The sequence below is a fragment of the Pempheris klunzingeri genome, chromosome 3 (assembly GCF_042242105.1).
Source record: "Pempheris klunzingeri isolate RE-2024b chromosome 3, fPemKlu1.hap1, whole genome shotgun sequence".
NCBI classification, from domain to species: Eukaryota; Metazoa; Chordata; class Actinopteri; order Acropomatiformes; family Pempheridae; genus Pempheris; species Pempheris klunzingeri.
The window spans coordinates 22,370,677-22,398,295 of NC_092014.1; the positions used below are offsets into that span (position 1 = coordinate 22,370,677).

Sequence of the window (27,619 nt, forward strand, 5' to 3'; positions counted from 1 at the left end):
GAGAATGTAATGAAACCCTGAACATCCTGGCAGATGAGCTGAGGCGGAGTATTTGTACAACAAGCCACTCCTTGTCAAGCAGCTCCCTGAATTCACATCAGACAGGAGAGATAGTCAGAAGGCAAGTCAGTCAGCTGTCACAAACTGCATTTCCCAAGGTGCCTCATTTGATTTATGCTCAAATTATCACATTCGTCAGTCATAGAATAAAACAAAGAACTGGCAAAATCTGTTTGTGATAGCATTTTTTTTTTTACTTTCGTTGGAGTTATGACAGGTGTTCTATGATGACGATGTGTGATAGGGGTATTAAATTTACTTTGAGACTTTGGGATTATGAATCTGACCTACAGTAAACCCAGTCTCAGGTTTGCTTGGGTTCAGGAATACAGGTGGACAAAGTCAGGGTTACTTTCCAATAACTTTATCATCAAGTTTAGTTCAACTTAGGCCGTATTGTCATGGTTTTGGCCATCAGTCCTTTGCTCATCAATTGCTGAGACCTCTGTGATGCATCACTACAGGCAACACCTTTGACAGCGTCACATTGATTTCACATTGTCATTTGATACATTGTACATACTGTTTGTCAAGTAAAATATTGATTATAGACGCTTTGATCAATGTCTGTTTTGTTACACGTGCACTATTTTGAATAGCAAAACATTGCTGTCCTCATATCCTGCTTCTCAAACAAAATATACTATTTTAGTTGAAAAGGTAGTTCTTTCATTTTATCAAGTATGGTGACGAAAAGAGGCAGCAGACAATGCAGACCAGTGATGAACTGTATTTTCTCTGAGGGTAAAGATGCCCAGAAAGACATTGAGTCCAAAGAGATCCCCTCAAAACTGGAATGGAGTTGCAAGGCCCTGAGGTTTTCTCTCTGGAAAAGAACACCGGGTTCTTAGAAAGCTTTTGTGAGAGTGCTAAGCCTGAGGCGTGGAGGTGAGAAGATGGAGAATATAAGGGAGTTGTTTGTAAGGATCCAACATAAGGCTTCTGAAATGGAGCCAAAAATACTTAGGACTGCTTCAGCGACTGAAAGTGAAGCATACAGCAAAATTAACAGGCTACTTTCCAGCAAGATCGCTAGAAGTCTGGGTGAATGGAACAAGCTCCATGGCCAGCCAAACAGACGAGGGTGATGGCATGGTCATTGGCTGAATATTGAGTACTGGGTAAGGAATGACACCATCAGCGCTGGGAATGTGCAAGCTGAGAGAGGATGATAAGATAATTTGCCTGTTTACTCTCTCTGCTGCAGTATTTCTGCCTGGTGACGTGTACTGAGCTGATGTGGAGGACTGGGGAAGACTGTCGCAATGCAAAGCACAACCTGTCGTCTAGAGAACAGAGACAAACAGGACATGAGGGATTCATCAGGTATAAGCAGAGGCCTGATTAAAGGTGTGGTTTGAAGAGTGGCCCTGCTCCCAAAACTAAGTTAACTAGTTAACTCCACAAGTTGTCTGCTTTTGCAACTTTGACCAACTGTGCTTGCCGTAGTTACGTTCACACACTTTTCAATTAGGGGTTATGGCTGCCATTTCAGGTGCGCTCACTTGTGGCTTTTCCTCCAGATGAAATGTATTTGATAATCTGGCTAAACTGTTGGCCTGTTAACAAGATATCTGAGCGCCCCGGCTGCTCATTTGTTGCCCACTCAGACTTCATTGTTCTGATGTTGCTGTGTTAGCCAGATCTCAGTAATTACTCTTGTGGGCACAATATTAGCAGGACTGATAAGGATGATGGACAAATCTACAAATAATACAGCGTATTTGATTTTCATACAAACACCACTGTTGACTCGAAGACGCCTCTTTGGGGTTTTCCTCTACAAACCCTTTATGTTTTCATGAGTTCTCAAGGCTTCTCTGCTTAGATTATACAACTACTTGAGTCCATTGCATCAATGTTTTATTTGTTTGATTCTGGCCTTGAACTTAAGATTTGTCCTTTGCGGTGTGTATTTTTTTTGGAGTGAGCCTTTAATGTTAGAAACTGTGTTTATTTCCATTTTCCCAGCACATTATCTCGGTCAGTAATCTATGAAGCAATGATATACTTGTTTCACGATAAATTGAGAAAAGGGCATTTTTGCTCATAAATCCTTGGCTCCACATGCTTGTTGACTGCTCCCATAAAAGTCCTCATCTTCCAAAGATGGACAGTAAATTCCACCAGACCTAACAGCCCCCAGGCCACCGTATCTGACTTCAGCTGCATGCATTTACATGTGGAATGTGTGTGCTGCAGCAGTTCATCTTGTGTTGGTCATCTGGGTATATTACATGTCTGCTCTCTGTGTCGATAGATTATTGTGACCATGCAGCCTGAGTATGGTTATCTCCAGCTCTGGTTCTTACTGGTGTCTTGTTGCTCTAACAGCTGACAGATTTGGTGTGGTGTTTATAGATTTACCCTTGCATCGGCTGGGTATGCAGATGGGGAGGATTGACCTGCTGCGACCTTGGAAGAGTGCCCTGGCGGAGGACAACGGCGACCTCGGGATGGGCAGGACATGCTGCAATGCAGCAGAGCAGATCAGTGGCGCTGCATGCTCTCACCCACACACACACACACACATACACATACACACACACACACATAAGCTGTAGCTCCCCAAACACACTTTTCACACACACACACACACACACACACACACACACACACACACACACACACATTTACTATACATAAATGCCATTAAACAGCAAAATGCACACAGATGCACACAAATCAATATAAACACACACACACACACTCTCTTTCTCTTCCTGGATAAGCAGGCAGGGGTGTGTCTTGATCAACCAACCACTGTTTGGGTGGCTGAAATGCACACATCATCTACATGACTCTGCATATTGAACAGCACATACTGTAAACACACACATGCTCACACACATTTACTTCTACACCCCTTCATAAAGTCACACATGCACACAGAGGGAGAATGTCTATAGAAGTACACACACACACACACACATAGAGATTTGGAAGGAACTGGACAATCTGGATTTAAAGCTTCCTGACACAGCCACGAGATTAAAAGAAAACACACAGAGACATTTTCATTGCACTACATTTCTAACAACTATATGCACACATTTATGCACACTAAGAATAAAGAACTCTGTGTTCTCCTTTTTCTCTGCATTTCGGGGGGGGGGGGGGTGCAACAATACAGCTTCATTAATTCACAGTGACTTTGCAGCTTTATAGATAAGGCGATCACTCGTTTCCATCAACCACTACATCCTCCAGACACCCCAGCAGGGCATCCCATAGGAGGACAATATGTAACAGCAGTGCCAACACATCCGATTTAAATACCAGCACAGCACAGACCCTCATTAAAGAGATTTTCTGGGGCAAATAAGTAAACCCTAATCACTCTGAGAACTCAGATCAAACCAGATCAGCTTCAGTTTGCTTTCACTTGTACTGTGAGTGTACGGTAATACTTCAACCCACTGACGGACCGAATACACATTGATATTTGTGATGACCTTGCACTGACTTTCATTCATTTTCTGGGGGCATAATCTTAACCAAAAGGACTAGATGCCTTACCTCTAATATTAAAGGACAGGTATGACAAGTATACACTGTCCTGCTGCTGTAAAATCTCATAAGGGAAATAATTCCCTTGAATGCACTATTTACTGAGTAGCGCTTGCTAAAAACTACAGAACCCAGTTGTTTCAGGGAATTATTAAGTCTTTTTATTTTCAAAAATGAAGCTACATATTTGTGATCTGTTTTTACAGATTTTGATATTCAGAAGGAACAAAAAGGTTCGGGGACACAGATGGGGTAGAGGTTGGAACATATGGGTCATGGGATTTGTTGATAGTAACAAATATACAGAACATCATCAGCTTTGTCCTTTAAGGCCATCACACACACGCACACACACACACACACAATGATGTCGGAAATCCTTGGTCGTGTAGCAGATGTTATAGCACAACTGGATTGAGCCTGTTGGTCAGGACGTGAGGGACAGAGATGGGTGCAGAGGAAAGGAAGGGGAACTGTTTCAGTTCCAGTGACTTCACAGGAAATTCTTCCCCGTTTGACCCTATTGTCTCCAATCTGACAGGATGAGACGCAGCAACATGTGATGCTGTCATGTGTGCAGTCAGGATGTGTTTTTGCTAGTGCTTGGTTACCTTACTTCATCAAAATCTCTGGATTTTTTTTCATCATAATGAACAAAACTGGTTATTCTTTACCACATGTATTCAAAAACCTTCCTTGTCACTGCTGCCGAATGTGACCTATTGATTTCTTCCTAACCACACAATCAGCTCCACAATGTGTCCTCTGTGACCTTTGACCACAGGGTCAATCGTCAACACACACTCACCTCTGAGCCATTTCATCACACTGAAATAAAAGCCAAACAAGTGATGCACTTTACATAAAGAAGTCTGTTTATTATTTGATATATATCATATGCATCTTCATATAATAGTTCTAATACCAGTAAGTCAAAAATAATAATCATATTATATTTATATATATAGATATATAGAAAACTAATCCAATAATCTACTTTTTACTTGGACTTTACTTCCTTGTAAAAAACAACATGGAGAAACGTATAATCTTATCCCCAGCTTCAATATAGGCGCTTTAAGGGAGCAAAGAAGATAATACAAAAAAGAAAAATTACACCTGAACATTGTATCTTATAGAACTAGAACATCTGTCAGCAGCTAGTAATGTTGACCATGTTGGTTTAAGACACAGGAAGAGGTTGTTTTTTTTTTTCTTTGCTAGAACATCTTTGACAAATAGGTTTCTGTTTTTGTTTCTAAATGGCTGAAAAAAGTTGAAGACGATGGCAATCGATGTGATCGCCTCCATGTGAGACCGAGAGACAGAACATTAGATTACACCAGTCTCGTTACACATTTTGAAGATGACGGATATCTGACGATGAAGAAGAGGAGGGAGAGAGTGGAAGAACAGAGAGGGAAAGAAAGAGGGTAGATTGTGGGAAAGCGGTTAAGGTTTGGAACAGCAGGGCGTATAAAGTTATATTCATGTGCTTCTCCACCAGTGATCTGCATTTGTAAACAGAGGGTAGCAGCACAAACAGTGCAGAGTCCTCTCCGCTCAACTTCTCTCACCGATCCCCAGCGTCCCTCCCTTCCTCTGGGCACTCTCAGGGAGGTAGCCGTGTCACAGTTGGCAGGGAGAGATATCCACTCTAATCCATTTAGCCGTGGCAGTCTTCATAAGTTTTACCAACCGTACTAATAGCATTGGCCCGAGACTCCCCCCTGTCCCTCAAACTCTGGATATGTGGAAATGAAAACATGGAGGCAGGCTGTTTCAGGGCTTTGGACACGGAGGAGGAGGACGCCATGGACGACAGACCATCCGGCGCTGTGGAGGGTGCCGTCCAGGGACCATCACGTATATCAAGACCAGAGACGCAGGAGGGCTGCACCATTGGGACCCCCCCGCCCCATCCTCCGTTTGAGGAGCGTAGCTGGTCAAGTTGAGGTCAAGAGGAGGCATCGAAGCTGCACAGGCATAGAAAGAGAAGAAGAAGAGGAAGAGATCTCATTTTATTTCATTTCAGGTCTCATTTTCAGAAGTCACTTTTTATTTAAATTTTAGTCATTTTTTTTATTTTTATCACTAAATGACAACTAATGTCAGCTAACATTTTCCAGCACAGTTACCCTTGTGTGGGTGAGAATAAAGGTTGTTCCACATATTTTCTATGATGTCTAAGCCATTTTCTGCCAGTTTCCCACAAGAAAATGGAAAGATTTCTTGTAGATCTACTTAGTTACATATGTAAGAAAATGTGATGCCCCTTTCTAATAAGGCTAAGAATGACTAAAGCCTTGATGGTCAACACATTTTTTACTAATTCTTTATAGATAGTAGTAGTAATAGTATTTTATGAGACTTTTAATGTGCAATAACTATATCAAACGAGCTCATTATTGACTATGAACCTGTTGAACCTGACATGAATCCAGTCTCTCTGCTCGGTTAGGCTGAATGAAGTCAGGATTACTCGTCTGTTACGATAGGAAGTCTAGGCTGCAATTATTTTAGCTGAATAATTGCTTGCAAAGTAAGACACCACTACCACTCTGCATGGCAATGCATTTCTCAGAATGCATTACTTAATTTCAGGGTGATGAATAAAACTCAACCTTAATTCTCACAGCACACAGCACACATTCTGGCTGGTAGTAGCAAAAAGAACAGGTGTTGCTAATAACATAACAACGATGGCTCCCTGCTGTTCAAGTGTCCCAGTGAGTTATGACAGTGTGACAGTTACCCACATGTACAAATCCAGGACTCTGAAACTGAAGCCGCTCACTGGAATTCATTGTTAACTTTATTATTTACACCTGTGCTTTTCCTACTATGACATGGCAAAATGTCTGCTGTGAAAAATCCTGTGTTCTTTGGTAGTACAGGTCACCCGACTCACATCCCAACATAAATACTGAATTTAACCTTGAAGGCCATTTTTTTTAGGGCTCTTACAATAATTCATCAATTTTGCAGCTGTAAATAAGATGTTCTTGGTCCAGATGAATTAGCCACAGGGATCTTTCACAACCTGGCAGCACTAAAGACATTCTTGGCTGAACTTTAAAGCAAAAGATTGATTAGCCCTTAAAAAAGCCATTACTTACAACTAGTTATGTCTTATCATAGATAGATAGATAGATAGATAGATAGATAGATAGATAGATAGATAGATAGATAGATAGATAGATAGATAGATAGATAGATAGATAGATAGATAGATAGATAGATAGATAGATGTGGAAGCAGATTTGAGTTTGAATAAGATGTTCATCACTGCAGGTTTTTGTGTTGTGGCTTATCGGTGACAGATCCCTTTGTTCCGCCTGCGCCTGTCTCCACCACAGAACAGGGCTATGGGACCTTGCTACCGCCTGCATTGTTAGCACATCTTTGTTGCTTGTCTCTGAGCTTGCAAATCATCTACTGACATAAAGTACACTTTCTGCTGCTCCTCACCTGAGTCACTGATATTTTTGTTTGAGGTTAAGTGGGAGTGGGCTGAAAAGCAGAGGCATGGATGGAATGATGAGGTGAAAAGACCAATGCAAAAGAAAAGGAGGAAGACGCGGTAACCCACAGATGATGTAGAAAACGTCATCATATGACCATGAGAATGACTGTATGTGGTGGTGTGTGTGAGATAGGCTGGGGTGGGCGCGACTATCCTCTTGGGGGAGGTATGTCTTGTCTTGCAGTCATTAAATATTAACACAGCCATCTCGCCCTCCCACTGGGGCCTGATTGAAGATGTAGGATACACACGGGGACAGGATAGGGTCACCTCTAACTTTGTAGTCCCACTGTAAACCCACTGTGATTACACCTGGGCCAGACCAAGCATGCAAACACATTACTCATCTGGAGCCGGTACACTGGACTGACCCTGCAATGACACAGGATCACAACAGAACTCCCAGATATTGTGTCAATCACATAATGATTGGCAATGTGGCAATGATCACAGTGCGAAGATATTCAAATATTTCGTAAGCTCCATACTGAGAGATGTCATTCTTTTATATAAATCACAAATGCCCTCCATCCCAGCTGTTATATGTAATTAGGCTTCCAGACTCCAGCTAAATGAAGCACGCTGTATGGTAAAATAGAATAATGGGAGCTAATTAGTGGATTATGGGCCCTCGTGGAAAGAACACACAATGAACGTCGCTGGATCTTCTCCTTCTTTCAAAGACTCTAATTAACATAAGAGAGATTTGTGAAAAAGGAGCGAGGTGGAGAGGGCTTCTTACCTGTCCCATAGCTTGACATTTCTACAGTTGTTGGTGCAGCAGCCGGCTGATATCAAAGCTGTGACAAAGAGACAGAGGAAGAGAGAAGGGGGGGGCAGAGGAGGAGGTGAGTTTCAAACGTGTTGTTTTGACAAGAGAAGAGTGCCTCATTAATCTAATGATTTTGAGCTGACATCTGTCTGTTTTGACTGCCAAAACAAGGAGAAATGACTCATCAATAAAACATGGTGACGGACCAGTTTTGGAAATGTAAAAAGTGGAATTTGGAATTTGTTATTGAACATATCCCAGTTACCACTCGCACAAAAACTGACTGAACCATACATGAAGGCATACTTTGACATTCTGCAAAAATACAGTTATTTGCTTATTTGTCAAGAGTTTTATGAGAAGATTGATACCACTCTCATGTATGTACGTTAAATGTAGAGTTACAGCCAAGAGGCGATTACTTCTGTGCAGTTTGTCTGGCACCCAATATCACAGATTGTTTGAGTCACTGCTAGCAGCTGTTCATAAAGAATTAAACCACAATTTATCGTTTCTGACATTTTTCTCTGTGGACAGACAAAAACGTAAGAGACATAATGTTTTATTTACTAAGCTTTGGAGATGCTGGTTGATTTTTTTAACTTAGGACAAAGCCGGATTAGCCGTTTCCCCTTGTCTTCAGTGTTTATGCTAAGCTAGGGTAACTGCCTCCAGACTCTAGCTCCATACATCACGCACAGTTATGAGAGAATTATTAAAATCATCAAATTCTTGCAAATTCTCATCTTTTCATCTTCTTCTTCTATAAACTAAAAGCATGACATGACAAAAGATGAGCTTTTAGAATTCCCTGAAAGACAAAGTACACTCAAAAGGAGCATCAGGTCCATGGCCACCACTTTATACTATGTTATATAGAGCAGCATTTGCAACTTTTTCACATTCCCCCATCGTTTGTTTCAATCTTTGCTGCAATGGTGCAAATGACAGCTAGCAGAACGGCAACAACCTTCACAGGGAGGCTAAATGTGAATCATGTACACACACACACACACACACCTACAGGCTGACTGATATATCTAGACCTTAATCTCAGAGTGTATCAAATCTAAGACGAGAAGATAATGTGGAACAACAGCCGGAGACAAAATTGGGCAGACAGTGAAAGGATTGATCTTATTTTCAGAGTGACAAATTAAACAGTCGCTAAAAGTTGTGTCATGCTCTGTCACACTGACAAGTGTAAGACACAACACTATCGCACTCAGCGCTATTATCCTTAAGCACAAGCCAAGCTCTTGACTCTATCTCGACACCCTTGACCGATGACCGCTGCACTGCTTTATTCCTGCTTGGTAAGAAAAGTGTTGCTGTCAGACAAAGTGGTGTTCATCTGAAGCTGTTTTAAAGCACAAGACGGTATTTGCTCATACTCTCTGGCTCTGTGAGCACATCTGGTCAGAAGTTGGTTCAGTTAAGAAGTGGAATAATGCCTTTGCCTTGAGCGGTCCGAGCTTAGAAAAAAATGTTATCCCTCTTCACCTCCTTTGCCCTTCAAAACAATTCTTTTATCCTTGCTCGCCCGCTTGATATCTCTCTCTTCCCCTCTCTCTCTCCACCAAAGGTTTCCTCCCCATGAGCCCATAATCATGTTTTCAGCACATTTCCTCTCCTTGGCGCGCTAACATCTCTCATTAAAGATTCATAACGCTCTCGTGACCGCAAAAGATCTGCAAAAGATTCCAGTAGCCACCTCCACCAAGTTCCCGGCCCCTTCCCTCCACTCTGTTTATCTCCGTGGGGGGAGGAGTGTGTGAGGCAAGACGGCACAGATATAAAAAAGTCCTTTAAAGAGTTGGGGGATGCAGCGGTGGGCTGGGGGGGGGGGTATTTTCATTTGGAGGTTAGGGTGTGTGGAATTGAATTGCTTTCACGGCACAAGCAGAGCTCATACACCAGTTGCAGAGAGGTAAATACATGATCACATCCCACTTCCTCCTAACACACAAACACACATAAAAAAAAAAAAGACTCAGACAGTGCGCAGGAAGCGGAGCTGGGCTGTTTAGATGTCGTATTTGAAAGCTCCTCTAAACATGCTCTAATGGATCAATATAAAGTTATGGTGGTTTTGGAATGACTTCCGGTAGTTCCTGGTTGTGGTTTTGGATTAATGCTAGAAATAAAACTAGCACTTATGAATTCTAACAATGAACGAGACAGTCCTCACAAATCAGCTTCAAATTTATGCTGGTCACATTTATACAAAACTAATATTGGGCCAAGTACCTGCCGTTGGCTACAATGTGTTCCAGATGTGTTCAAGACTAATTTCGATGACAAATATATTTGCTTTATTCACAAAATACTTGATACTTTAACATTTATAGGCTTTCTTCAACTTCTCTAATGTTGCCTTCACTATCAACAACTTGTGCAGCATGAGAGAAAAGTTTTTTATGGTCTCCATGTTGTATTCCAATAGCGTTGATGTACATTGTTGAGTCAATGAATGCCAGCATAGCTATGAATCTAGCTTTACATGCTAACACATATGGAAAACTCGTGATAGACTGCACTGGCTGTGCAACCTATTAGCCTGCTATGTAATCTAAAAGACCACACAGACTGAGGTTGTTTTATGTATTTCTTTTACAAATATTACAATGGACACATTTCTGCAGGTTGAGCTTTCCTGCGTTTTTTTGATTCTGTAGTTTTTCACATTTTTTAGCGTGACGTTCTCTTACAGCGTTAGTAGACACACTAACAAAGCTCGCAAAAGAAGTAGCCTACTGATGCTAATGGCTTTATTGGTCTTTAGCTGTCACACGACTTTCACCTTGGAGGTTGCAGTGTTCTGTGTTAAGATCCTCCCAATAGAAACACACACGAGTCTACAGGATGTGTAGCTGACTGATTTTCAAAGCAGGACTTAACATGCTGATAGACTGATATAGATATATAACAGTCTAGCAGTCACATCCCAGCAGATTTTGAATGTGTTTTCGGATTGATGCCAGAGTGCTGAAACATGAATTTAGGTTGGTTACTTTAGTGCAAAATGAATATTATGCAGACTATGTGATTGGTTCCAGATGTGTTCCAGGTTATTCCTCATAATAAACACATGCCGGCAAGGCCTTGCCATCACCCTGCTGTACGAAGGTTGGCGCCCCTCTGTTCCAGAGCTCATTACCTTGTCTGGGACGTCCAGATCAGTTTCAGACATGCTTGATATTTTTGTCTCATTGCATTACTTTTAATGTCAGGCAGTCTGGCAGCTCTGCAGATGCAACTGTCATGCTTGCAGTTAGGTTACACTACAGTCAGGAATCAGAGCACAAAGACACCTAGGACTGCACAGTTAAGACATAAGTAAAGAAGGAGCTGCATGAAAGATTTGAAGCATCAGCCTGTGGAAACAATACAATTTCTTGTTTAACGTATAAAGCTAACTCAGTTCTGGGTCTTAGGATTCAAACCTCACATGGTCAAGCACAAGAACAATTAGCTTAAATGGATTTGCTGACTCAAGGTCAGCAGTCACAATTACACATGCAGGTCACAAGATTACAATTTGCCGTCTTGTGATGGAGCAGTCCTGTTAACACACAGCGGACATGTGCCAAAAATCCAGACAATCCCTTTACAGTGAACTTAATCAATGCCTAATGAAACTTGCTCTTTCTGAATTGCAGCCAACACCCGTGACCTCTGCAAGGAGAATTATAAAGTGAGAAAACATACAGCACACTTGGGCGGTGTTTGGTGATTTAGTTATGGGCAGAGCGTTAAAACCCAAATTGGATTTAACGGGATGTGAGAGATGTGTAGAGGGAAGAGGGTTCTGTGTGGGTCAGAGCAAGAGCATATAGATAATGTGATTACTCCAGAATAATGTGGGGCCTAAGCTCCCTTAAATTCCACCTCTGTTCACAAGAGCTCAAGTGAAAAGCTCTAAATTTCCCCACAAAGAGATCTGTGAGATTGGCTGGGGAGATGCTGCTCCCACACTGAATAAATCACTGTTCCGGATGGGGAACCCCTCTCCCTCTGCTGCCAGGCACCAATAATTAACTCCATATAACTCATAATCTTACAGTTCATGTAAGAAATTTGAGGCCACTTGGGTTTCAAGTCTTGGGTTTCATGAAAACTGGCGAAATAAGTTTAAAAAAACGAATCTGGGATGCAGGCTATCTGTATAATTTGTCAAAACTAGCATTCAAGTTATTATTGACATCTGAATCAAGCCAGTAAACCCATGAACCTGCACTCCTCAGGGCTCCTCATCCCTCGGCCCTCTTTGATCTGTCACGCCCCCTCCCTCTCCTTCTCTCAACTTACAGGATCAATGCAAGGTAATTTCACATGGCCATTCCCTCAGATCTCCTAAAAATCTGCCACATAAATTATTCAGGCTGGCTGGGCAGGAAAGCCTGTGGAGATGCATGGTAGATCAGTGACCTTCCGTTTAGCTAGCAGTCAGTCGGGCGATCAGAGAGACAGTCAGTCAGTCAGCGAGGCTGCCTGGCAGGAGAGCTGCTCGTCCTGACGTCCCTCAGGCAGCTGCGGTCGTCGCTGTTATGTGCAACTCTGGAGCAGGAGGGGAAGTTCTGAATGCATAATACAGAGGCTGTGTGTGGCCTTAGCACGAAGACCAAGAGGAAACAAAATGCAGGATATTTATGCAGTCAAGTCAGTGGGTAAAAGTGCCTCTCAGAAAGAACCAGTCTTGTGAGGCCAGACTTCAACTCGAGGTCTGGGGAATTTCATCTCTTTCTGCTGCACCACATTGCTGATTGGCTGCACTGGTTGTCAGCCATGGATGCATTAGCTGTCAGACTCTGGTGGCTTGTCTTTCTCGTTCAAATCAATACAATTACACTAAGGGTAGGGATTTCCAAAGTTCTCTTTCCAACTTCAGCTTTTTAACATTTCCTCCAGACCTTACATGTAATATAATATACTTTATATGCTATGTTTAAAGACATTACACTGTTGTGAGATTGGGCAGCTGGGTCAAGAAATCTAAGGTTGATGACAAGTGTATTAAAGGAATCATCCCACATTTTGGGAAATACACTCACTTGCTTTCTTGCCAAGAATTAGATGAGAGGGTCATTGCCACTTTCATGTCTTTGTGTCACGTATGGAGCTGGAGCTGGGAGGCTTAACTTAGCTTAGCATAAAGACTTACAGCAAGAGGAAACAGCTAGACTGGCTCCTGCATTCACCAATCTGTCCATTAGAGCCTCTAAATCTCATTAATAAACACACTGTGTCCCGTTTGCTTATTCGATACACAAACAGAAATGTAAAAAGTGTACAATTTGTGGTTGTACGGAGGAGTCTTTATGCCAAGCCAAGCTAACTGAGAGTGTTATGTTCAAGTTCTGTATCCCCCATATGCACAACAATTACAGTGAAGCAGTCAATGGCAATGAAAATCTTGAGTCTCGGCTCCCTCCAACAATGCTAGCAATCATGCTAGTAAAGTAGATAAAATATGGGAATAAAATATAATGTAGGTCTATATAACATAAAATAGAATGTAACAGAATATAATACTGTGGTAATATAGTGCTGCAGTAGCAGGTGTACACTGTAGGTAACAGTAGAGATAAAAGTAGTGCTAAACATAATATATGTGGAGATATAAACACAGGTAAAGTGTATGAGTGCAGTAGTAAAGTGTCCTAGTGATGAGCTCTAGAGTTCCACAGTCTTATGGCCTGTGGGATGCCCCTGAGTCTAGTGGTGCAGGACCAGATGCTGCAGCACCGTCTGCCGGGGGGGCAGCAGGCAGAACACTTAGTGACTGGGGGTCTTTGATCAGTCTAACTCTTGGCAAGAATGTGAATAAACATACAGGGTTCACAAAAAGTTAGGGATATTCGACTTTCAGGTGAAATTTATGGAAAATGTAAAAAGTTAATGCTACAGTGATATTATATCATGAAAGTAGGACATTTAAGTATCAGCATGCAATGGTAGTTTCTTCATCTTAAACAATTTATTGAAAGAAAATCTAACAACAGTGGGGGGTAAACGAGGGTAAACGTAAAATTCAGTCTCTGTATCTCTGTTGCAACCTCCTGATGACACTCTGTGACCCTCTAAGCTCAGTGGACACTTCTGTCTGAGGACCTGTTTGAAGCCTCCAGTGTTGAGGTGCTGCTGATGGTGTCGTCTTGGTCTCATGATGTCAGAATGTGAACAGCATGATGAGGAGGACTGTTTAAATACCAATTCTAACTGAAGCAGGAAATGTATTGGTGGTGGTTCATCCTGAAATTTCACCTGAAAGCTGAATATCCCTAACTTTTGGTGAGTAGTGTAGTTTCTAAAATGTCAAATTAAGAAACAGCTGGACTCTGAGGCTGGATTGTAACAACATTACAATGCAGGAATATTTACTTTTTGCCCATTTACACGTGTGTGTTTTCAGACTTGCTTCTTCTCTATCACTCTTCTTTTTTTTGTATGTATTTTAGCTAATATAGTTCCGTCTTCACAGAAATACTTCCTAGCGTCGCTTGAATGACATTTTAATTATTTAAGCTCCCATTTGTTTCCACATTCGTCTATGCACAGTATAAGAATACAGGGGCAAAAGCAAAAGCTGTCGTGCTGCTACAATTAATGGTAAGTGTCTTCTCGCTACTGTGTAAGAACTGTAATGAAGTGAGTGATGGCAGCAGGTAGGAACAGCAAATAACTTGAAGTCGTGCTTTCTGCAGTTTGGCTCATTGCGAGGTTGAAGTAGACTGTGGAGAGAGGAGAGCATGAAACTCACTGAAGTAGAGCTGGATAATTGGTGCCCTGTAGGCTGATCAAGCCTACAAGGGCTGTGTGTGGTTTTGTGTGTGAGCGTGTGTGTAGTTATTTTGCTTTTGTGATCTCAGGGAAAATGGGGAGACATACTCACGAAACCACGCGCAAAGTCACGCATGGAGTATAGACATCACATCATGAATTTTACCAGGAATTTGCACATTCAGCTTGTTGGATGGGTGTTAGAATTACCTTTTTTCTTTTTAATTAACCACCTCTGTAAGGTTCATATATTAACAAACGAGTTCACCAGAGCTTTCAAAAAGCAGAACACCTGAGAAGTGAGATTTTTAGTGCTGTCACGACATCAGCCCCTAACTCTCCTTTTGTCGCTTTTGTTATTCTAGTCCAAGCCCCACATTATCCGTTCACACTCAGCTGCATTGGTGTGGTATGTATTCTGCTATGACTCTCAAAAGTAAATGAAATATTTAAGCAGACATTTGCAAGATAAACTGCTGTTGTTCTATTTTAACATGTCATCGCCCATCACTGCTCCTCAGTGCTGCTGAATAATATAACAGGCCGGGCATACAGTAGCATGTAGAAGACTGTGGTGTGTGTGTGTGTGTGTGTGTGTGTGTGTGGCTCAGATGGGTGGGGATGAGATGCAATGATGGTAATTTGACCAGCTGTGAACGATGTTAGATTTTTGTTAGATTCTTTGCTGCTTCATGTAGCGCCAAGGATCTGCATTTAATGACTTGTCTTCTCTACTCCCACAAGCCTTTGGACCTCGGTGACCCATGTCCTGAGGCTGAAACTTGCTTACACTCTCTCAGACTGTTTGGCCTCTCCTCTCCCTAATGACAACCACTCACCCTTCTGTAGTTGTGTCATGTTAGGAAGCCTTTTGTATTTAGATAGAAATAATGCAATGTATTCCATCACAGCAATGCAGTCAAATACAGGATTTAGGTAACATTTCGTCACATGCTGCCATGAGCCGTCAGGGTTAAATGCAGGTGCTGACAAGAATTTACATTCTTCCGCTCTTAAAAGGCACGTTTCACGCAGCTCTTCTCACATAAAAAAGTGAAAGCGATATTTTTAGCACTTTAGTGTATGAGATATAAATCACACGATGAAAAGTAGAATATTAAGTATATCAATATAGAGTTGTATTTAGAAACCATGCAAAAGAACCTCAAAATTTATCACTGACTGTAAAAAAGTAACGTACCAGCACAAAAAATGACAATCTACTGCAGTTCAAAGCAACCCAAGAATTCCCTCAATTACTTGTTTTACCTGCAGCTAAAGCTCTCACAAAGCCAGATGAAAGAGGTAATTAAATGTACCTTTTGCTGTAACAGTGCAGGAAATGAGCCAGTCAGTCTGGAGCAGTGGGGGGTAATGAAATTGATTTCAATTCTCAGAGAGGAAACCTCACAGACCGAAAGACGTCCCTGAAAGAGAACTAGTAAGAGATAATGATATAAATATAATGACTGCGGTGCCAATCATTTCACGTTGGTAGGATGAGCCCATCCATCCCCGGTAATGGGAGCTGCACACGTGCCTTGCTGTCATCCTCATCAGGAAAAACATTACATCAAATGCACATAATGCACAATATGGGCAGGAGATAAATGTATGCCCCAGGAAATGGATAACTACATCCTGAGTGTTGTGTAAGGGAGGGATAATAATGTTGTCAGCAGCAGCAGTTTTGACATGTTATGTTCCCGATATGTTATCTCACTTTCTATCCCTGTTTTAACAGATGGCAAGGCTGTAAAAAAAAACACATCACAGCGATGGCAGCGGCGAAGAGGCTCATCACTGCTGCTTGATCAGTGATACAAACGCACAACAGGCAACCACCACGGACGAGCTAACCGACCATTACAGCAAGACTGTGCAACTTTCTGAAGAAGAAAAACACAGATTAAAAGTTGAAGTCATACGCATGAAACGCACCATTGCTTCATTCAATGTTCATTCCATCTCACCTGGTCTGGTATGCCCACTAAACTGTGGTGGCAAACTCTAATCCCTTTCCAGCCATGGAATATGTAACATTTCTCTCTTACACTACTGTCTCATCCATCTGAGACAGTAAAGACTTTGTAGTTTAGGCATATGTGTCTGTAACATAAATAATAGTTAAGCTTTATTCAGACTTGACAGGACAATGATTGTCCTGTGTGGTATTTGGTACCTGGTACGCCCCAGGAGCACAATCACATGTTTTATTAAACTGATCTTTGCGTGAAAGAAAGAAATTTGAGGACACATTTATTGCACTTATCTTATGCAGAACATGCATTCCTGGACATTACTGGGTCAATTCAATCATGACTGTTTTCAGCCTGTGCTACTTTTTCACTGTGTTTTAGTATTTCACTAGCATCCCCAAATCGTCTCATGTGGCCACAGTGGCTGCTGTTGAGCAAAGGTTACCTAGCCTTGGTCTGAGTACAAAAGCATAGAGGTAACCTGAAGAAGCTCATTTTAATTCCTCTGTTACTGTCAGAAAGTAAGACACCTGGAAGCTGCCAAACATAAAGCTCTACGACAGCTTGCACAGTGTGCATGATGCACCCGGCTACCTCTGTCCAGCTCCGCTCACCTCCTTCACTCCCACCTGATCGCCTGATACTCTCAGACTGCCAGCTCTGAGCATGACACACAGCTACAGCCGAAGTAAATGTAACACAGCTAAATGTGGTTACTGCTGGTGACTTTGGGACTGACAGAGGCTCCCTCAGGCCCAGAGCTGCCCTTATACATGGCAGCCACTCAACTTCCAGTTAATTACCTGGCCTAGCAAGCTAATTTCCTCACAGCTCAGTGGGCTGTTCCCCATTGGCGCAGTGTAAGAGGACAAAGACTGTACTCCATTCCACTGGGTTTGCGTGTCTACCGGATGACTGGGGTTACTGTGGAACATTTGTCACATACCTCTGGGGTTTGGACTGGAGCGACGCTAGTGCACACCAAGCAGGCTCCTTCATAACTCACACAGCTACTTAGGAGCTGCTGATGGGGAGGAATGTTCATCCTACAACAGCTAAGAGCTCAAATAATAACATTTGCATGCATCAAAGTGCCAAAATGCTGCACATGTTCACGCTCGTAATATTGCAAGAGTTCATATTGGTTATCTCTGCAGTACATAATAACCTTCCTTGCCTCTATAATTTACAATTTAGTTTGCCAAAAATAATGATTGTTCTCTTGTCGGCGACATTTCACACTCCGTTTCCCATTGACATTACTGTTAAAAGGAGTATTTGGCAGGAAATATGTGTACAGGACCAAAGTATCCCACAGCAGAGAGGCGGTATGTGGCCCTTTGCTCCATCAGGAAGAAGCAAGCTTTAAAGACACGGAGCTGACGCCGGCTTGATTAAAAATGACAATGATATGCACCAGAGGTAGATAAACAAAACGCCTAATCATGCACTCCTCGGTTAATGGCTGCTCTGATGGCCTATAGGCAAGGGTGTTTGGGATAATTGGTCTCAGGTGTGATTACAAATTCAAATGCCATGATAGCATTTAAAAGTAACATTTTCCCCTTCGCGGGGTAGTGATGAAGACATCCACCTTGAGAATCGCACGTCTCCAATGGCCTTAGGTCTTAACAATCTCTGGAGCTTTAACCTGATCTCATTCTTTTACTGTTTCAGATGATAAAACACACACAACATGAAAAGTGCGGTCCTTATTTGAAGAAAATGACTAAATAGAATCTTTTGCGATTGAAACACAGGATTATGTGCTAGAACAAGTCACTCTACACAACTTCATGCCACTTTAGCAAGTCGAACTGGTGATGAAAGGTAACGTGGGGATAGTTGCAGCACAGATGAGGCTATCTGGTAATAATACTAATCCATTTGAGTTACAGCAGCCTAATGTTCCCCCAAATCCTTTCATGCAGAGCAGCTGTGACAAACATTTGAGTTTCTTCATGCCGCTTTGGCAGTGGGACTTCACAATTTGTCAAGGGGTTTCTTTCCATCCATCGCCTTGGCAGATGAGCGAGGAAGGAGAGGAGAGAGTGGAGTCAGAGGATCAGGAGGAGATGCGTTGCAGAGAGGAGGACAGAAAGAGAGAGAGAAGGAGGGGAAGAAAACAGCCAGTAATCCACTCAAATACTTCCTCAACCCTCTTTCCTCGGCTCAGCCTGGCAAACTGCACATCCTCCAGCCTCCTCCAGAGAGAGGGCTTTGTAATCAGAGTTTCCTCTCCGTCCGACAGCTGGTTGTTCACACTGGCAGCCAATTAGGATGGAGGGAAAGAGAAAGACAGAGAGAGGGAGGGAGAGCCTGGCTTTCTCGGAGACAGAGGAGAGGAAGAACATTATCTGCGGCCAGAGCTTCAGTGATGATTTCCTGTTGCACTGACAGGCAGCAGCACTTCTAAACAACAGCCAGAGGAGCTGGACAGTCTGAACTGATGCTACAATTATAAAGATTAATAGAATCAATGAGACGGTGGTATGATCTTTGCTAATTCGATCAGATATTTCGTGCTCAAGAATGCGGCCAGTGTTTGTCACTTCTCATTAAATCGAAAGACACCAAGTGGAGTGAGACATGAATATGCAGTTCTTAGTGTTACTATATCAGACTACCAGGCTGACATTAGCAGTTCTGGTCATTAGCAGTTTACTCTTTCCTCAGCCAAACGTACTTTTTGCCTGTTTTGTCTGCCAAACTCGTCGCTTTATCCTCAGTCTTTTAGCATCACATCATGTATGTATCAGTTGCATGAGACAGACTTTTCAACCACCTCACACAGTTAACAGTTATTATCTAGTAAGCTACAGCTGATCAAACCTGCAAGTGACATTTCAGCAAAATCAATGGTCCCATGTTAGAAATGAGGAGCCTGCCTTTCTCACACTGTTGTATGGAATCAAGTGGCCGTTGTTTAAAGAAATAACTAAGAATTTTGGATGGTAAAGCTGCTGCAGTTATCGCTGTAAATGGTTTATGCGCCACAAAAGCTTTGCACATAGCAACAGTAACTAAGTAAGGGTGGGGCTTTGTGAATGGTCATTTGCAGACTGTGTTATACACTCTGTGTGTGTGTGTGTGTGTGTGTCTGTGGGTACATGCGTGGGTGCGTGGGGCATTCACGGGCATCACAAGGGCAGAGGTTCTCCCACACTCTGTAACGTCTTTTTTTCCCATGCGCCCTTTTTTTCTCCTCCTGATCATCTGAGCAGCTTAGGCTAATATGCAGAACTTGTGATTGCTAAAGCAGAAAACATGATTAAGTGTCTCCTCTTTTTGAAAAAGACCCTCTGCAGTGCAGAGATCCTACAGGCTTAGCGAGCAGTCACCCCTCCAGTCTGGGTCAGGAGACTACAGTGTTCATGGCTGATTATCTTTCACTAAGAGGGAATCTATCACATGGAAAGACTGTTTGTCTGGGTCACTACTGAACGGAAGGTTTCCATGTTTATTTGCATGACCCAATAACAGGCCCTTTACAGGCCTGTTATCTTATATGTGCGAGAAAATATATACAGTTATCCAGGAACTTCAGGAGTTTCCAAATTGACGTACAGTTTTTGTATCTCTAATGTATGCACTTAGTATTCCCTCAATTCTTTAAATGCCTGTTTAGTTAAAGCACTTAGTTGCTTTCTTGATCATATGTTGTTGAGATGGAAGGGAAAGCATATGCAGGCTTCTTCTCACAGAAAACTCAACATCATCATTTTACAAAGAGTGCTTCTAGTCATTTGGGGTCATGCATTTCCCCCTTCTCTAAACATAACAGAATATGTGTGATAAGCTTCCCAAAAGATGCAAAAGCAGATTGCGTTAAAAGGCTGAAGAGGTCAGAGTGTTGTTTTGCTTTCATTTTGGATTTTGTCAGGAATTTAAATGGCCTGAGCTTCAGTGCTGCCGAGTAGCACGTGAACACGAGATACTCATTTGTCTGAATAAAAACCTACAGTGCTACAGTGACCCTGGACGGGACACTGTGGCACATCCACCCAAATCACACACGCACACTCACACGCAAGTACATAAAAAATGAAATAATACTGTGCTAAGGGCTTAGAGGATAATCCAAGTGAGTGGAGTGTACTACATCGTCACAGGAATTAAATTCCCTCTTCGTCCAAAAAAGGACATGGCAGTAAGGACGGGTCAGTGGACGACACACACACGGCCACAGAGCTGCTCTCTTTACTTCTCCTAGTTCACAGATCTGTTCATTCCCCTTCTTCATCACAGACAGTGCGGTGTTTGTGCATTCTAATCTCTGAGGAAACTTTTGAAACAAGTAATTCAGTATCTGCACCTCAGCTAACCTCCAGCTGACTGTTGATTGCGTGTCTTGATCTAACCGTAAATATCATGTTGTGACACTTGAAGTTAGTGTCCTTGTCGGGTTGGTGTAGGCATGGCAGCCCTGTGGGGACACGTTCATGATAGAGATAAACAGCCGTTCTGACAGACAACTTGCCATGATATACCAACAAGACTCTATAGCAACACGCACACGCTCAGATGTCCCTCATGCTCAGGCTTAATGAAGTCTTTATGAACCTGGCTAAAGGCTCTTTGGTGCATGCATTTCACTCTGAGCTAAGTTCACAACAGTTATGCCACAGTTGGCAAACCACCAGACTCGAGGGCCAGTCAGTGCCCTGTGCACTCACAACATTTTCTAATTAAGGATTTGCGAGGCATTAATGTGGCGTGGCCTTTTGCAGACATCATATGGGTTTCAGGTTACATCCAGATTGAAATCTCTTCTAGAGCTACAGAGTGCACAGCGAGCTAAAATAGAAACAGAATGATGATCCAAATCAAAATTGTGTGTCTTTATAATAATCCGGCACAATCCGTAGAGATTGCAAACTGGCAAAAGAGAGCATGTCGACTAGCAGGCGGTCATCTCTGAGGCTACGGTGGCTATATAGTAATTCTTAAAGGGGTACTTTGGGTCAGCTTTCATAAGGTTAGGGGGACTCGCAAAAAACAGTTTACAAAAAGAACATTTACAATCAAAGCAGCAGAGGTTGAGACATCCTGATTTTCAGTGTAGGTCAAGACCCAGAAAATGCATTTCCCATAATGCAACCCAGTACGTTCTGTTTGTTAAAACACCATCCCTGTCTGGTGTTTTCCAAACTCCATATCTCCACTTTGTACCAGAGGCTTTTCAGCCTCCGAACCCAAGCTGACATAACCCTGATGACATCACAATTACATCATCGGGGTTTTTTGTTTTTTTTTCCCTCAGACTTGATAAATCTGCTGCAGGGCCACAGATGACATTTTACAACTGTTTTCACAGGCTGAGTCGTGCTCCCCATGACCACTAAACTGATCTTCATGTGTAAAATCGGCCCCTTTAAGGTCACAGCACACTCTGTAACCGCTTATTTGTGTGTTGACTTTGAAATGATCTGATCACAACAAAACATCAATCCAAAAAGAAAAATCAATGAGCAGAAATTACTCAGCATTTGGTAACAACGGCACATAACACGTAACTACTGACAACACTTCATGAGAAGTAATTGAAATCCTTCCTGTAAGTGTTGGATTTACTCCATACTGTTTAGACTGGCTGTGTCTCCCTTGTAATTTCAGCCTCATATTGCAAAGTCAGGCAGATATTTCACCTTGAGGAATTTGTCCTTTAGCTTCTGCCAGCTCTGTGCGACTCAGCACTTTTTTTCCCCAGACTCCAGAAATCATTATCAGCCACTGTGGGGTATTTAAAAGCAGCCAAGTTGGTACTTTGATATCCCTCCTTCTCTCTGACATCCTCGACTCCCACTGATCTCACCGAGATGGGCATCACTGCAGCAAAGATTTGGGGGGTAATTCGTCGTCTGAGAGGTGCATGTGTGTGTGTGTGTGTGTGTGTGTGCGCCTTTCTGCGTGCCAACAGCGACGCTGCACCACGCACTGAAATCCGAGCGTGGTTCGCTTGAGCTGAATCTGTCCAACTTAGATACAGACCATGTAAAATAAATATTTCTGAACGCTTTATTTTCTCCCTCATCCACTGAGCCAACCCACATTCCTCTTGAGACGCCAAAAAAATCAATAACGCTGTAAATTTTGCAACAGTCAGAATGGGGAAGAGTTTCTCTATTTTCTCAATCAAATGAATGCACTCCAGACACATGTAGCACAGCACATCTCCTCTTTGAACCGACCCTACTGTGTACTTCTTGTACAGAGAGAACACAGCAAAGTAGCAAAACTTTGAGATACTTTTGTGTTAACTTTTGTTAAGTGTTTGTGTGTGTGTGTGTGTGTGTGTGTGTGTGTGTGTGTGTGTGTGTGTGGTGTGAGTATATGTGAATTTGTGTGTCAAAGATGTTGTACACGGGTAAGTTCATAGATAATTTCAGTAAGTTTTGGTGGGGGCAAAAAGATCATAACACAGTATGGTCACATGCACATACACAGAAACATTGCCACGTACGTACACACACACACACACACACACACACACACACACACACACCTACCATTAACACCATTGTAGATGCTCCGATGATGTGGCGACAGCTCGTCTCCGGCTGGCCTCCTCTGCCCCTCTCTCACAGGGCTGCCAAACTTCACATGGTCAGGACTCATACTGTACTGGTGCCTATGAGTTTCTGGGCTGCCCCCCAGGACCTTTTCATGGTGCTCAGTGGTCCCTAAATGTGCCACCCGGGGCTCGGGGCTCCCACAGCCAGTACTGCTAATGCTGCTCCTGTGGTGCCTCTGATAGAGCTCCCCGCTGCCTCCCTGACCCAGGAAGTGCTGCCTCTGGCCCAGAAGGAGATCGGAGCTGTGGTGCTTGGGGTGCTGCTCCGGACTACGGCGGCCCACGTTCCTCCCGTATTTTTCCGGACTGAGGCCCCGCATGACTCGACTGTGATCAGGCACGGATATGGAGCCGCAGCGGGGCCGGCAGAGCTGGGGCAGGGTGTATGGGTACTCCAGGCTTGTACTCCGGTGGCGCCCAGCAGGGTGCTCAGGGCTGGACACCTCCTTGTCTCCTGCACTTATGCCTCCTATTCCACTGATGCTGCTGCACCTGGGTTTGTGCACAAGCTCTGGGCTCCTTTTTTCCCCACCACTACCAACTCCACCCACCCCTGGAGCCAAGTGCTTTTGGTGAGGGTGATCGGAGCTGTCAGCGCTGCCTGCGCTGGAGGTGCTGCTCCCGTCCCCCACATCCCTCATCAGGAGCCCGTGCCCAGGCACCAGCAGCAAACTATTCTGGCTGTCTATGGAGTTGCGGCAACCTCCCATCCCTACACTCATTCCCCCTCCACTTCCTCCGACGCCACCTCCCCCACCTACCACCCCCTTCTCCTCGTCCAGCAGCAGGCAGAGCTCCTTCAGCTCCAGGTTCTCCCGGATTACCTCCTCCTGTCGAAGCTCCAGCTCCTTGAGTTTCTGGAGGTAGAGGGTCACCTCTTTGCGCATGATGCTGGCACTGTAACGTCCCAAGCGCTGCCACTCCCTGGATACACGCTTGCCTTTCTGGCGGTCGTCATCCAGGAAGCAGCACAAGTCCCGCAGCTCACGGTTGTCCTCCTGCAGCTTCTGATTAATGTCCTGAGAGGAAGAGGAGGAAAAAGAGTTAGGAGATAAACTGAGGCTTGAGCACATAACGTAAATGAATGCTCTGCGGGGAATGGAGAATCCACCCACAGAAATAAGTCCGGGTTAACACAGGAAATCAGAAGGCCACGAACATTTTACACCAAGCAACATTTACTTAAACAACCCTTCTACACCTTCCCTAAAGCTCTTCCTCTCCTCCCATATCCTTCCTCTCCCTCTCTTACCCTCCAGCTCTTTCCTGTGTAATTAGGCAGCTTGGATGGGTGGAGAGGTGACGAGGTCTCAGAGAAAGCCAAATGATCCCCATGTGCTGCGTCTGAGGCTACCTCAGGCTGGGTCTCAGCTTTAAAGGTAAACACTGTGGACATTGTGCCACATTCCTCTTATTAGCAGTGCAGAAAGTGAAGGCGGTAAAGGTTACTTGCATATACTTTCAAAGCAAAGGCCATGTTGGTCTAAAGGCAACTTGCACTGCTGCAGATTTATGTGCAGGAATTTTCTAGGAATGTGAGATGTGTGTGTAGCTAAGACAGAGAGAGAGAGAGATCTGGATGTCAGATTTGAGCCCTGGCGTTTGAACAGAGCAGTAGATTTACAGACATGCCCTCCTCTTTAGTATCAGGAGAAGGAATTCCTACCTCATTGGCCTGTGCTGTAAGGATACAATTTGTCTCTGATTTTGGTCACAACTATGCCTTGATGATTAAAGTCTTCTTGGTCTTTTAAACCCCAGATTTTTCCCACTTCTCCACCAAAAGTTAGGCTAAATGAGAAACTATAAGCCCGCCTTAGGTTAAACATGCCCATGAGCAAGCCTTTGCGCACACAGGGTCTACATTCACCCACACCAGATTGTCATACAGGCCTACGCAAAGGCACAATGAACTTCACTGATGCCATCTCCCCTCACACCGTGTCTCTGAACAGCAGAACACCCCTCCTGCTATGCGCGCTCTCAGGTGCGCTCCAAACCTATGATCTCATCCTTCACAGATGCGCGCCCCCTCACCTTCAGCCCCCTGATCTCGTTCAAGTGCAGCTGAAGGCTGCGATTGACCTCTCGGATGAGATTCCCGTGGTCCAGAATCACGCTCATCTTGTCGGCCTCGGACCGCCTCAGCCGCCGCACCAGGTCCTCCTTGGTCCACTTGAGCAGCTCCTCGTCGGTCAGACCGGAGATGTCCTCCGCCGGACTTTCGGTCTTCGCTATCGACAGCTGGAGCTGGGGCTGGGGCGGCGGAGTGGCTTTCTCCATTGGCACAGCTCCTCCGGCACCGACAAAGGGCAGAAAATAGTCAAAGGCTCGTTGTCAACCTCTGCTCGCATCCGCTCCCCGGTCGACTTCAGGTGGAAAACGGTTACCGGCGGAAAGTCAGTCGCATAGTTTGGCCTTTTTTCTGTTGCTCCCGACTCTTCCACTCTCTGCTAGAGCAACAGCTGACGATGCCGGCTCAGCGCGATCCAGTGGAGAAGATGCTCTGCTGCCTTATCACTGCAACATCCCCACAGCCACCGTGCGCTACTGCAGGCAGCCCGCTCGCTCTGTGAGTTACCGCGTCCGTTTAGCATCCAGATTCGGTCCCAAACGTGGTCAAAAGTGGGCAAAGCTTCGGCGGACATACGGTGCGCGCATCTGCCGCCTGTAGGTTCAGCACATTGCGAGAGAGAGGAGAGAGTCCGCCGGACAAGGCACAAACACACCTCTCTCTCTCTCTCTCTCTCTCTCTCTCTCTCTCTCTCTCTCTCTGTCTCTCCAGGGGTTTTATGCTTCACCAAAAATACAGCTTGGTTACAGCGCCGCTTAATGTTCAGAGAGGCTCCAAACAAGCTGTGTGAGAGTTCAAAACGCAGGGATGCAACGTTGAAATGTCTTGACGCGGACAGCCGGTGCTGGGAGACATATTCAGATACTTTACTTTGATAAAAGTGACACTACTACAGTGTAAACATGCTCTGTTACAAGGAAAAGTCCTGCGTTCACAACCTTGCTTGTGTAAAAGTACAAAATATACTTCAATTACCAATAGTGAAAGTATTATGCAGAATAGTCCATTTCAGAGTAATATGCATTAAATTGCTCATAATGTATTAATTGATTTGTATTTTGTATTGATAATGTAAATAAATGTAATGTTAATCAAATACATGCAGTGGATTTTTAAAAAAGTGCATTATTTGGCTCCAAAATATGTCTTTGTGGAGGGGAAGGTCAATACTAAATGAAAAATACTAGAGTAGAATAAAGTACAAGTACCCAGAAATTGAACTTACAACACTACATAGTACACAGTACTTCAGTAAATGTGCTTAGTTCCACCACACTAAGGGCAGCAGAAATCATAGGCTGTCAGATACATACAGGTGCATGAGAGACATCCAGAATATTTCAATCAACTTTTCTAGCATATAAATGTGAGAAAATACTTATTGTCATTCACTGTAACCTATATTTCAGCTGAGCTAATATCAGCTAATATCCCATCTATTTCAAAGGGCATCACAATGTAGCATTTCAAGTTTGTAACTCACAAATATATTTCCACAGCAAATGTCCCAATATGTGAGTCCAGCCTTGAACATCAGCATGCGCAGCCTCACTTGGACTCCGGCACCATGGACAGCTTCTAATGCAGCAACAGGGCCGAAAACTATATGCAACATATGGGAGCCAGGCCACCATTACTATTAGTTATTCCAAAAGGGATGCTATTAGGCTACTGTGTGCAAAAAGGTTTGAATGAGGAAGTCAAAATACTGTCTATTTACTGTTAGAGGATTTCACTGCAAATCACAGTGTCTCCTATCATGTTGTATAAGATGGTTATAAGGGTGTAGAGATGGAGGGATGGATGAATCACAAGTTTTATATGTAAAGTCAGACAGTGCAGAGTTAGGTGCAGTGAAGCTTCATTATTAGTTATGAATAATTATTATTCATTATTCGATTATCATTATATAATTATTAAGCCAGCTTCACTGGCCCAAATATGTGTACACATGTAAGGACACATGTATAGACTTGGACTCATGGTTTTAACTTGCTCTCAGTCTCACATACAGATCCAAGTGCAATTCACAGGACAATAGAAGTAGACACACACAGTTAAAAACAAGGACAACAAAGCTCCACAAAAAGGTGTCACCAAGTGTATATACAGATATATCAGAAAACATCAATGACCAAAAACACATATTGTCTTTATACAAGTCAAGTGTTTGTGTAAATTATAAACAATAAATTGCATATTATTATCATTATGGAGATTAATTACATTTAAACAAATTATAGAGTTACGTATATTGCCACACAGCCATACAAGAGGCATAGACTACAGGAAGTTTATTTCACTTTACTGCAATTATTTATAATTCACAAAAAAGATAAAG

At 43.3% G+C, this 27,619-nt stretch overlaps 1 protein-coding gene across 1 annotated transcript; it reads right to left on the bottom strand.

The window, feature by feature from the left end:
* Positions 1-4,475: 4,475 nt before the first annotated feature.
* On the bottom strand, positions 4,476-25,915 carry ccdc85al (coiled-coil domain containing 85A, like). The gene is made up of 4 exons (XM_070827866.1): positions 25,242-25,915; positions 23,140-24,223; positions 7,839-7,896; positions 4,476-5,546 (listed from the first exon to the last, which is right to left on the bottom strand). Exons 1-4 carry the CDS (start codon positions 25,485-25,487, stop codon positions 5,528-5,530), a joined length of 1,407 nt encoding a protein of 468 aa, XP_070683967.1. The 5' UTR covers positions 25,488-25,915; the 3' UTR covers positions 4,476-5,527.
* Positions 25,916-27,619: the final 1,704 nt, after the last annotated feature.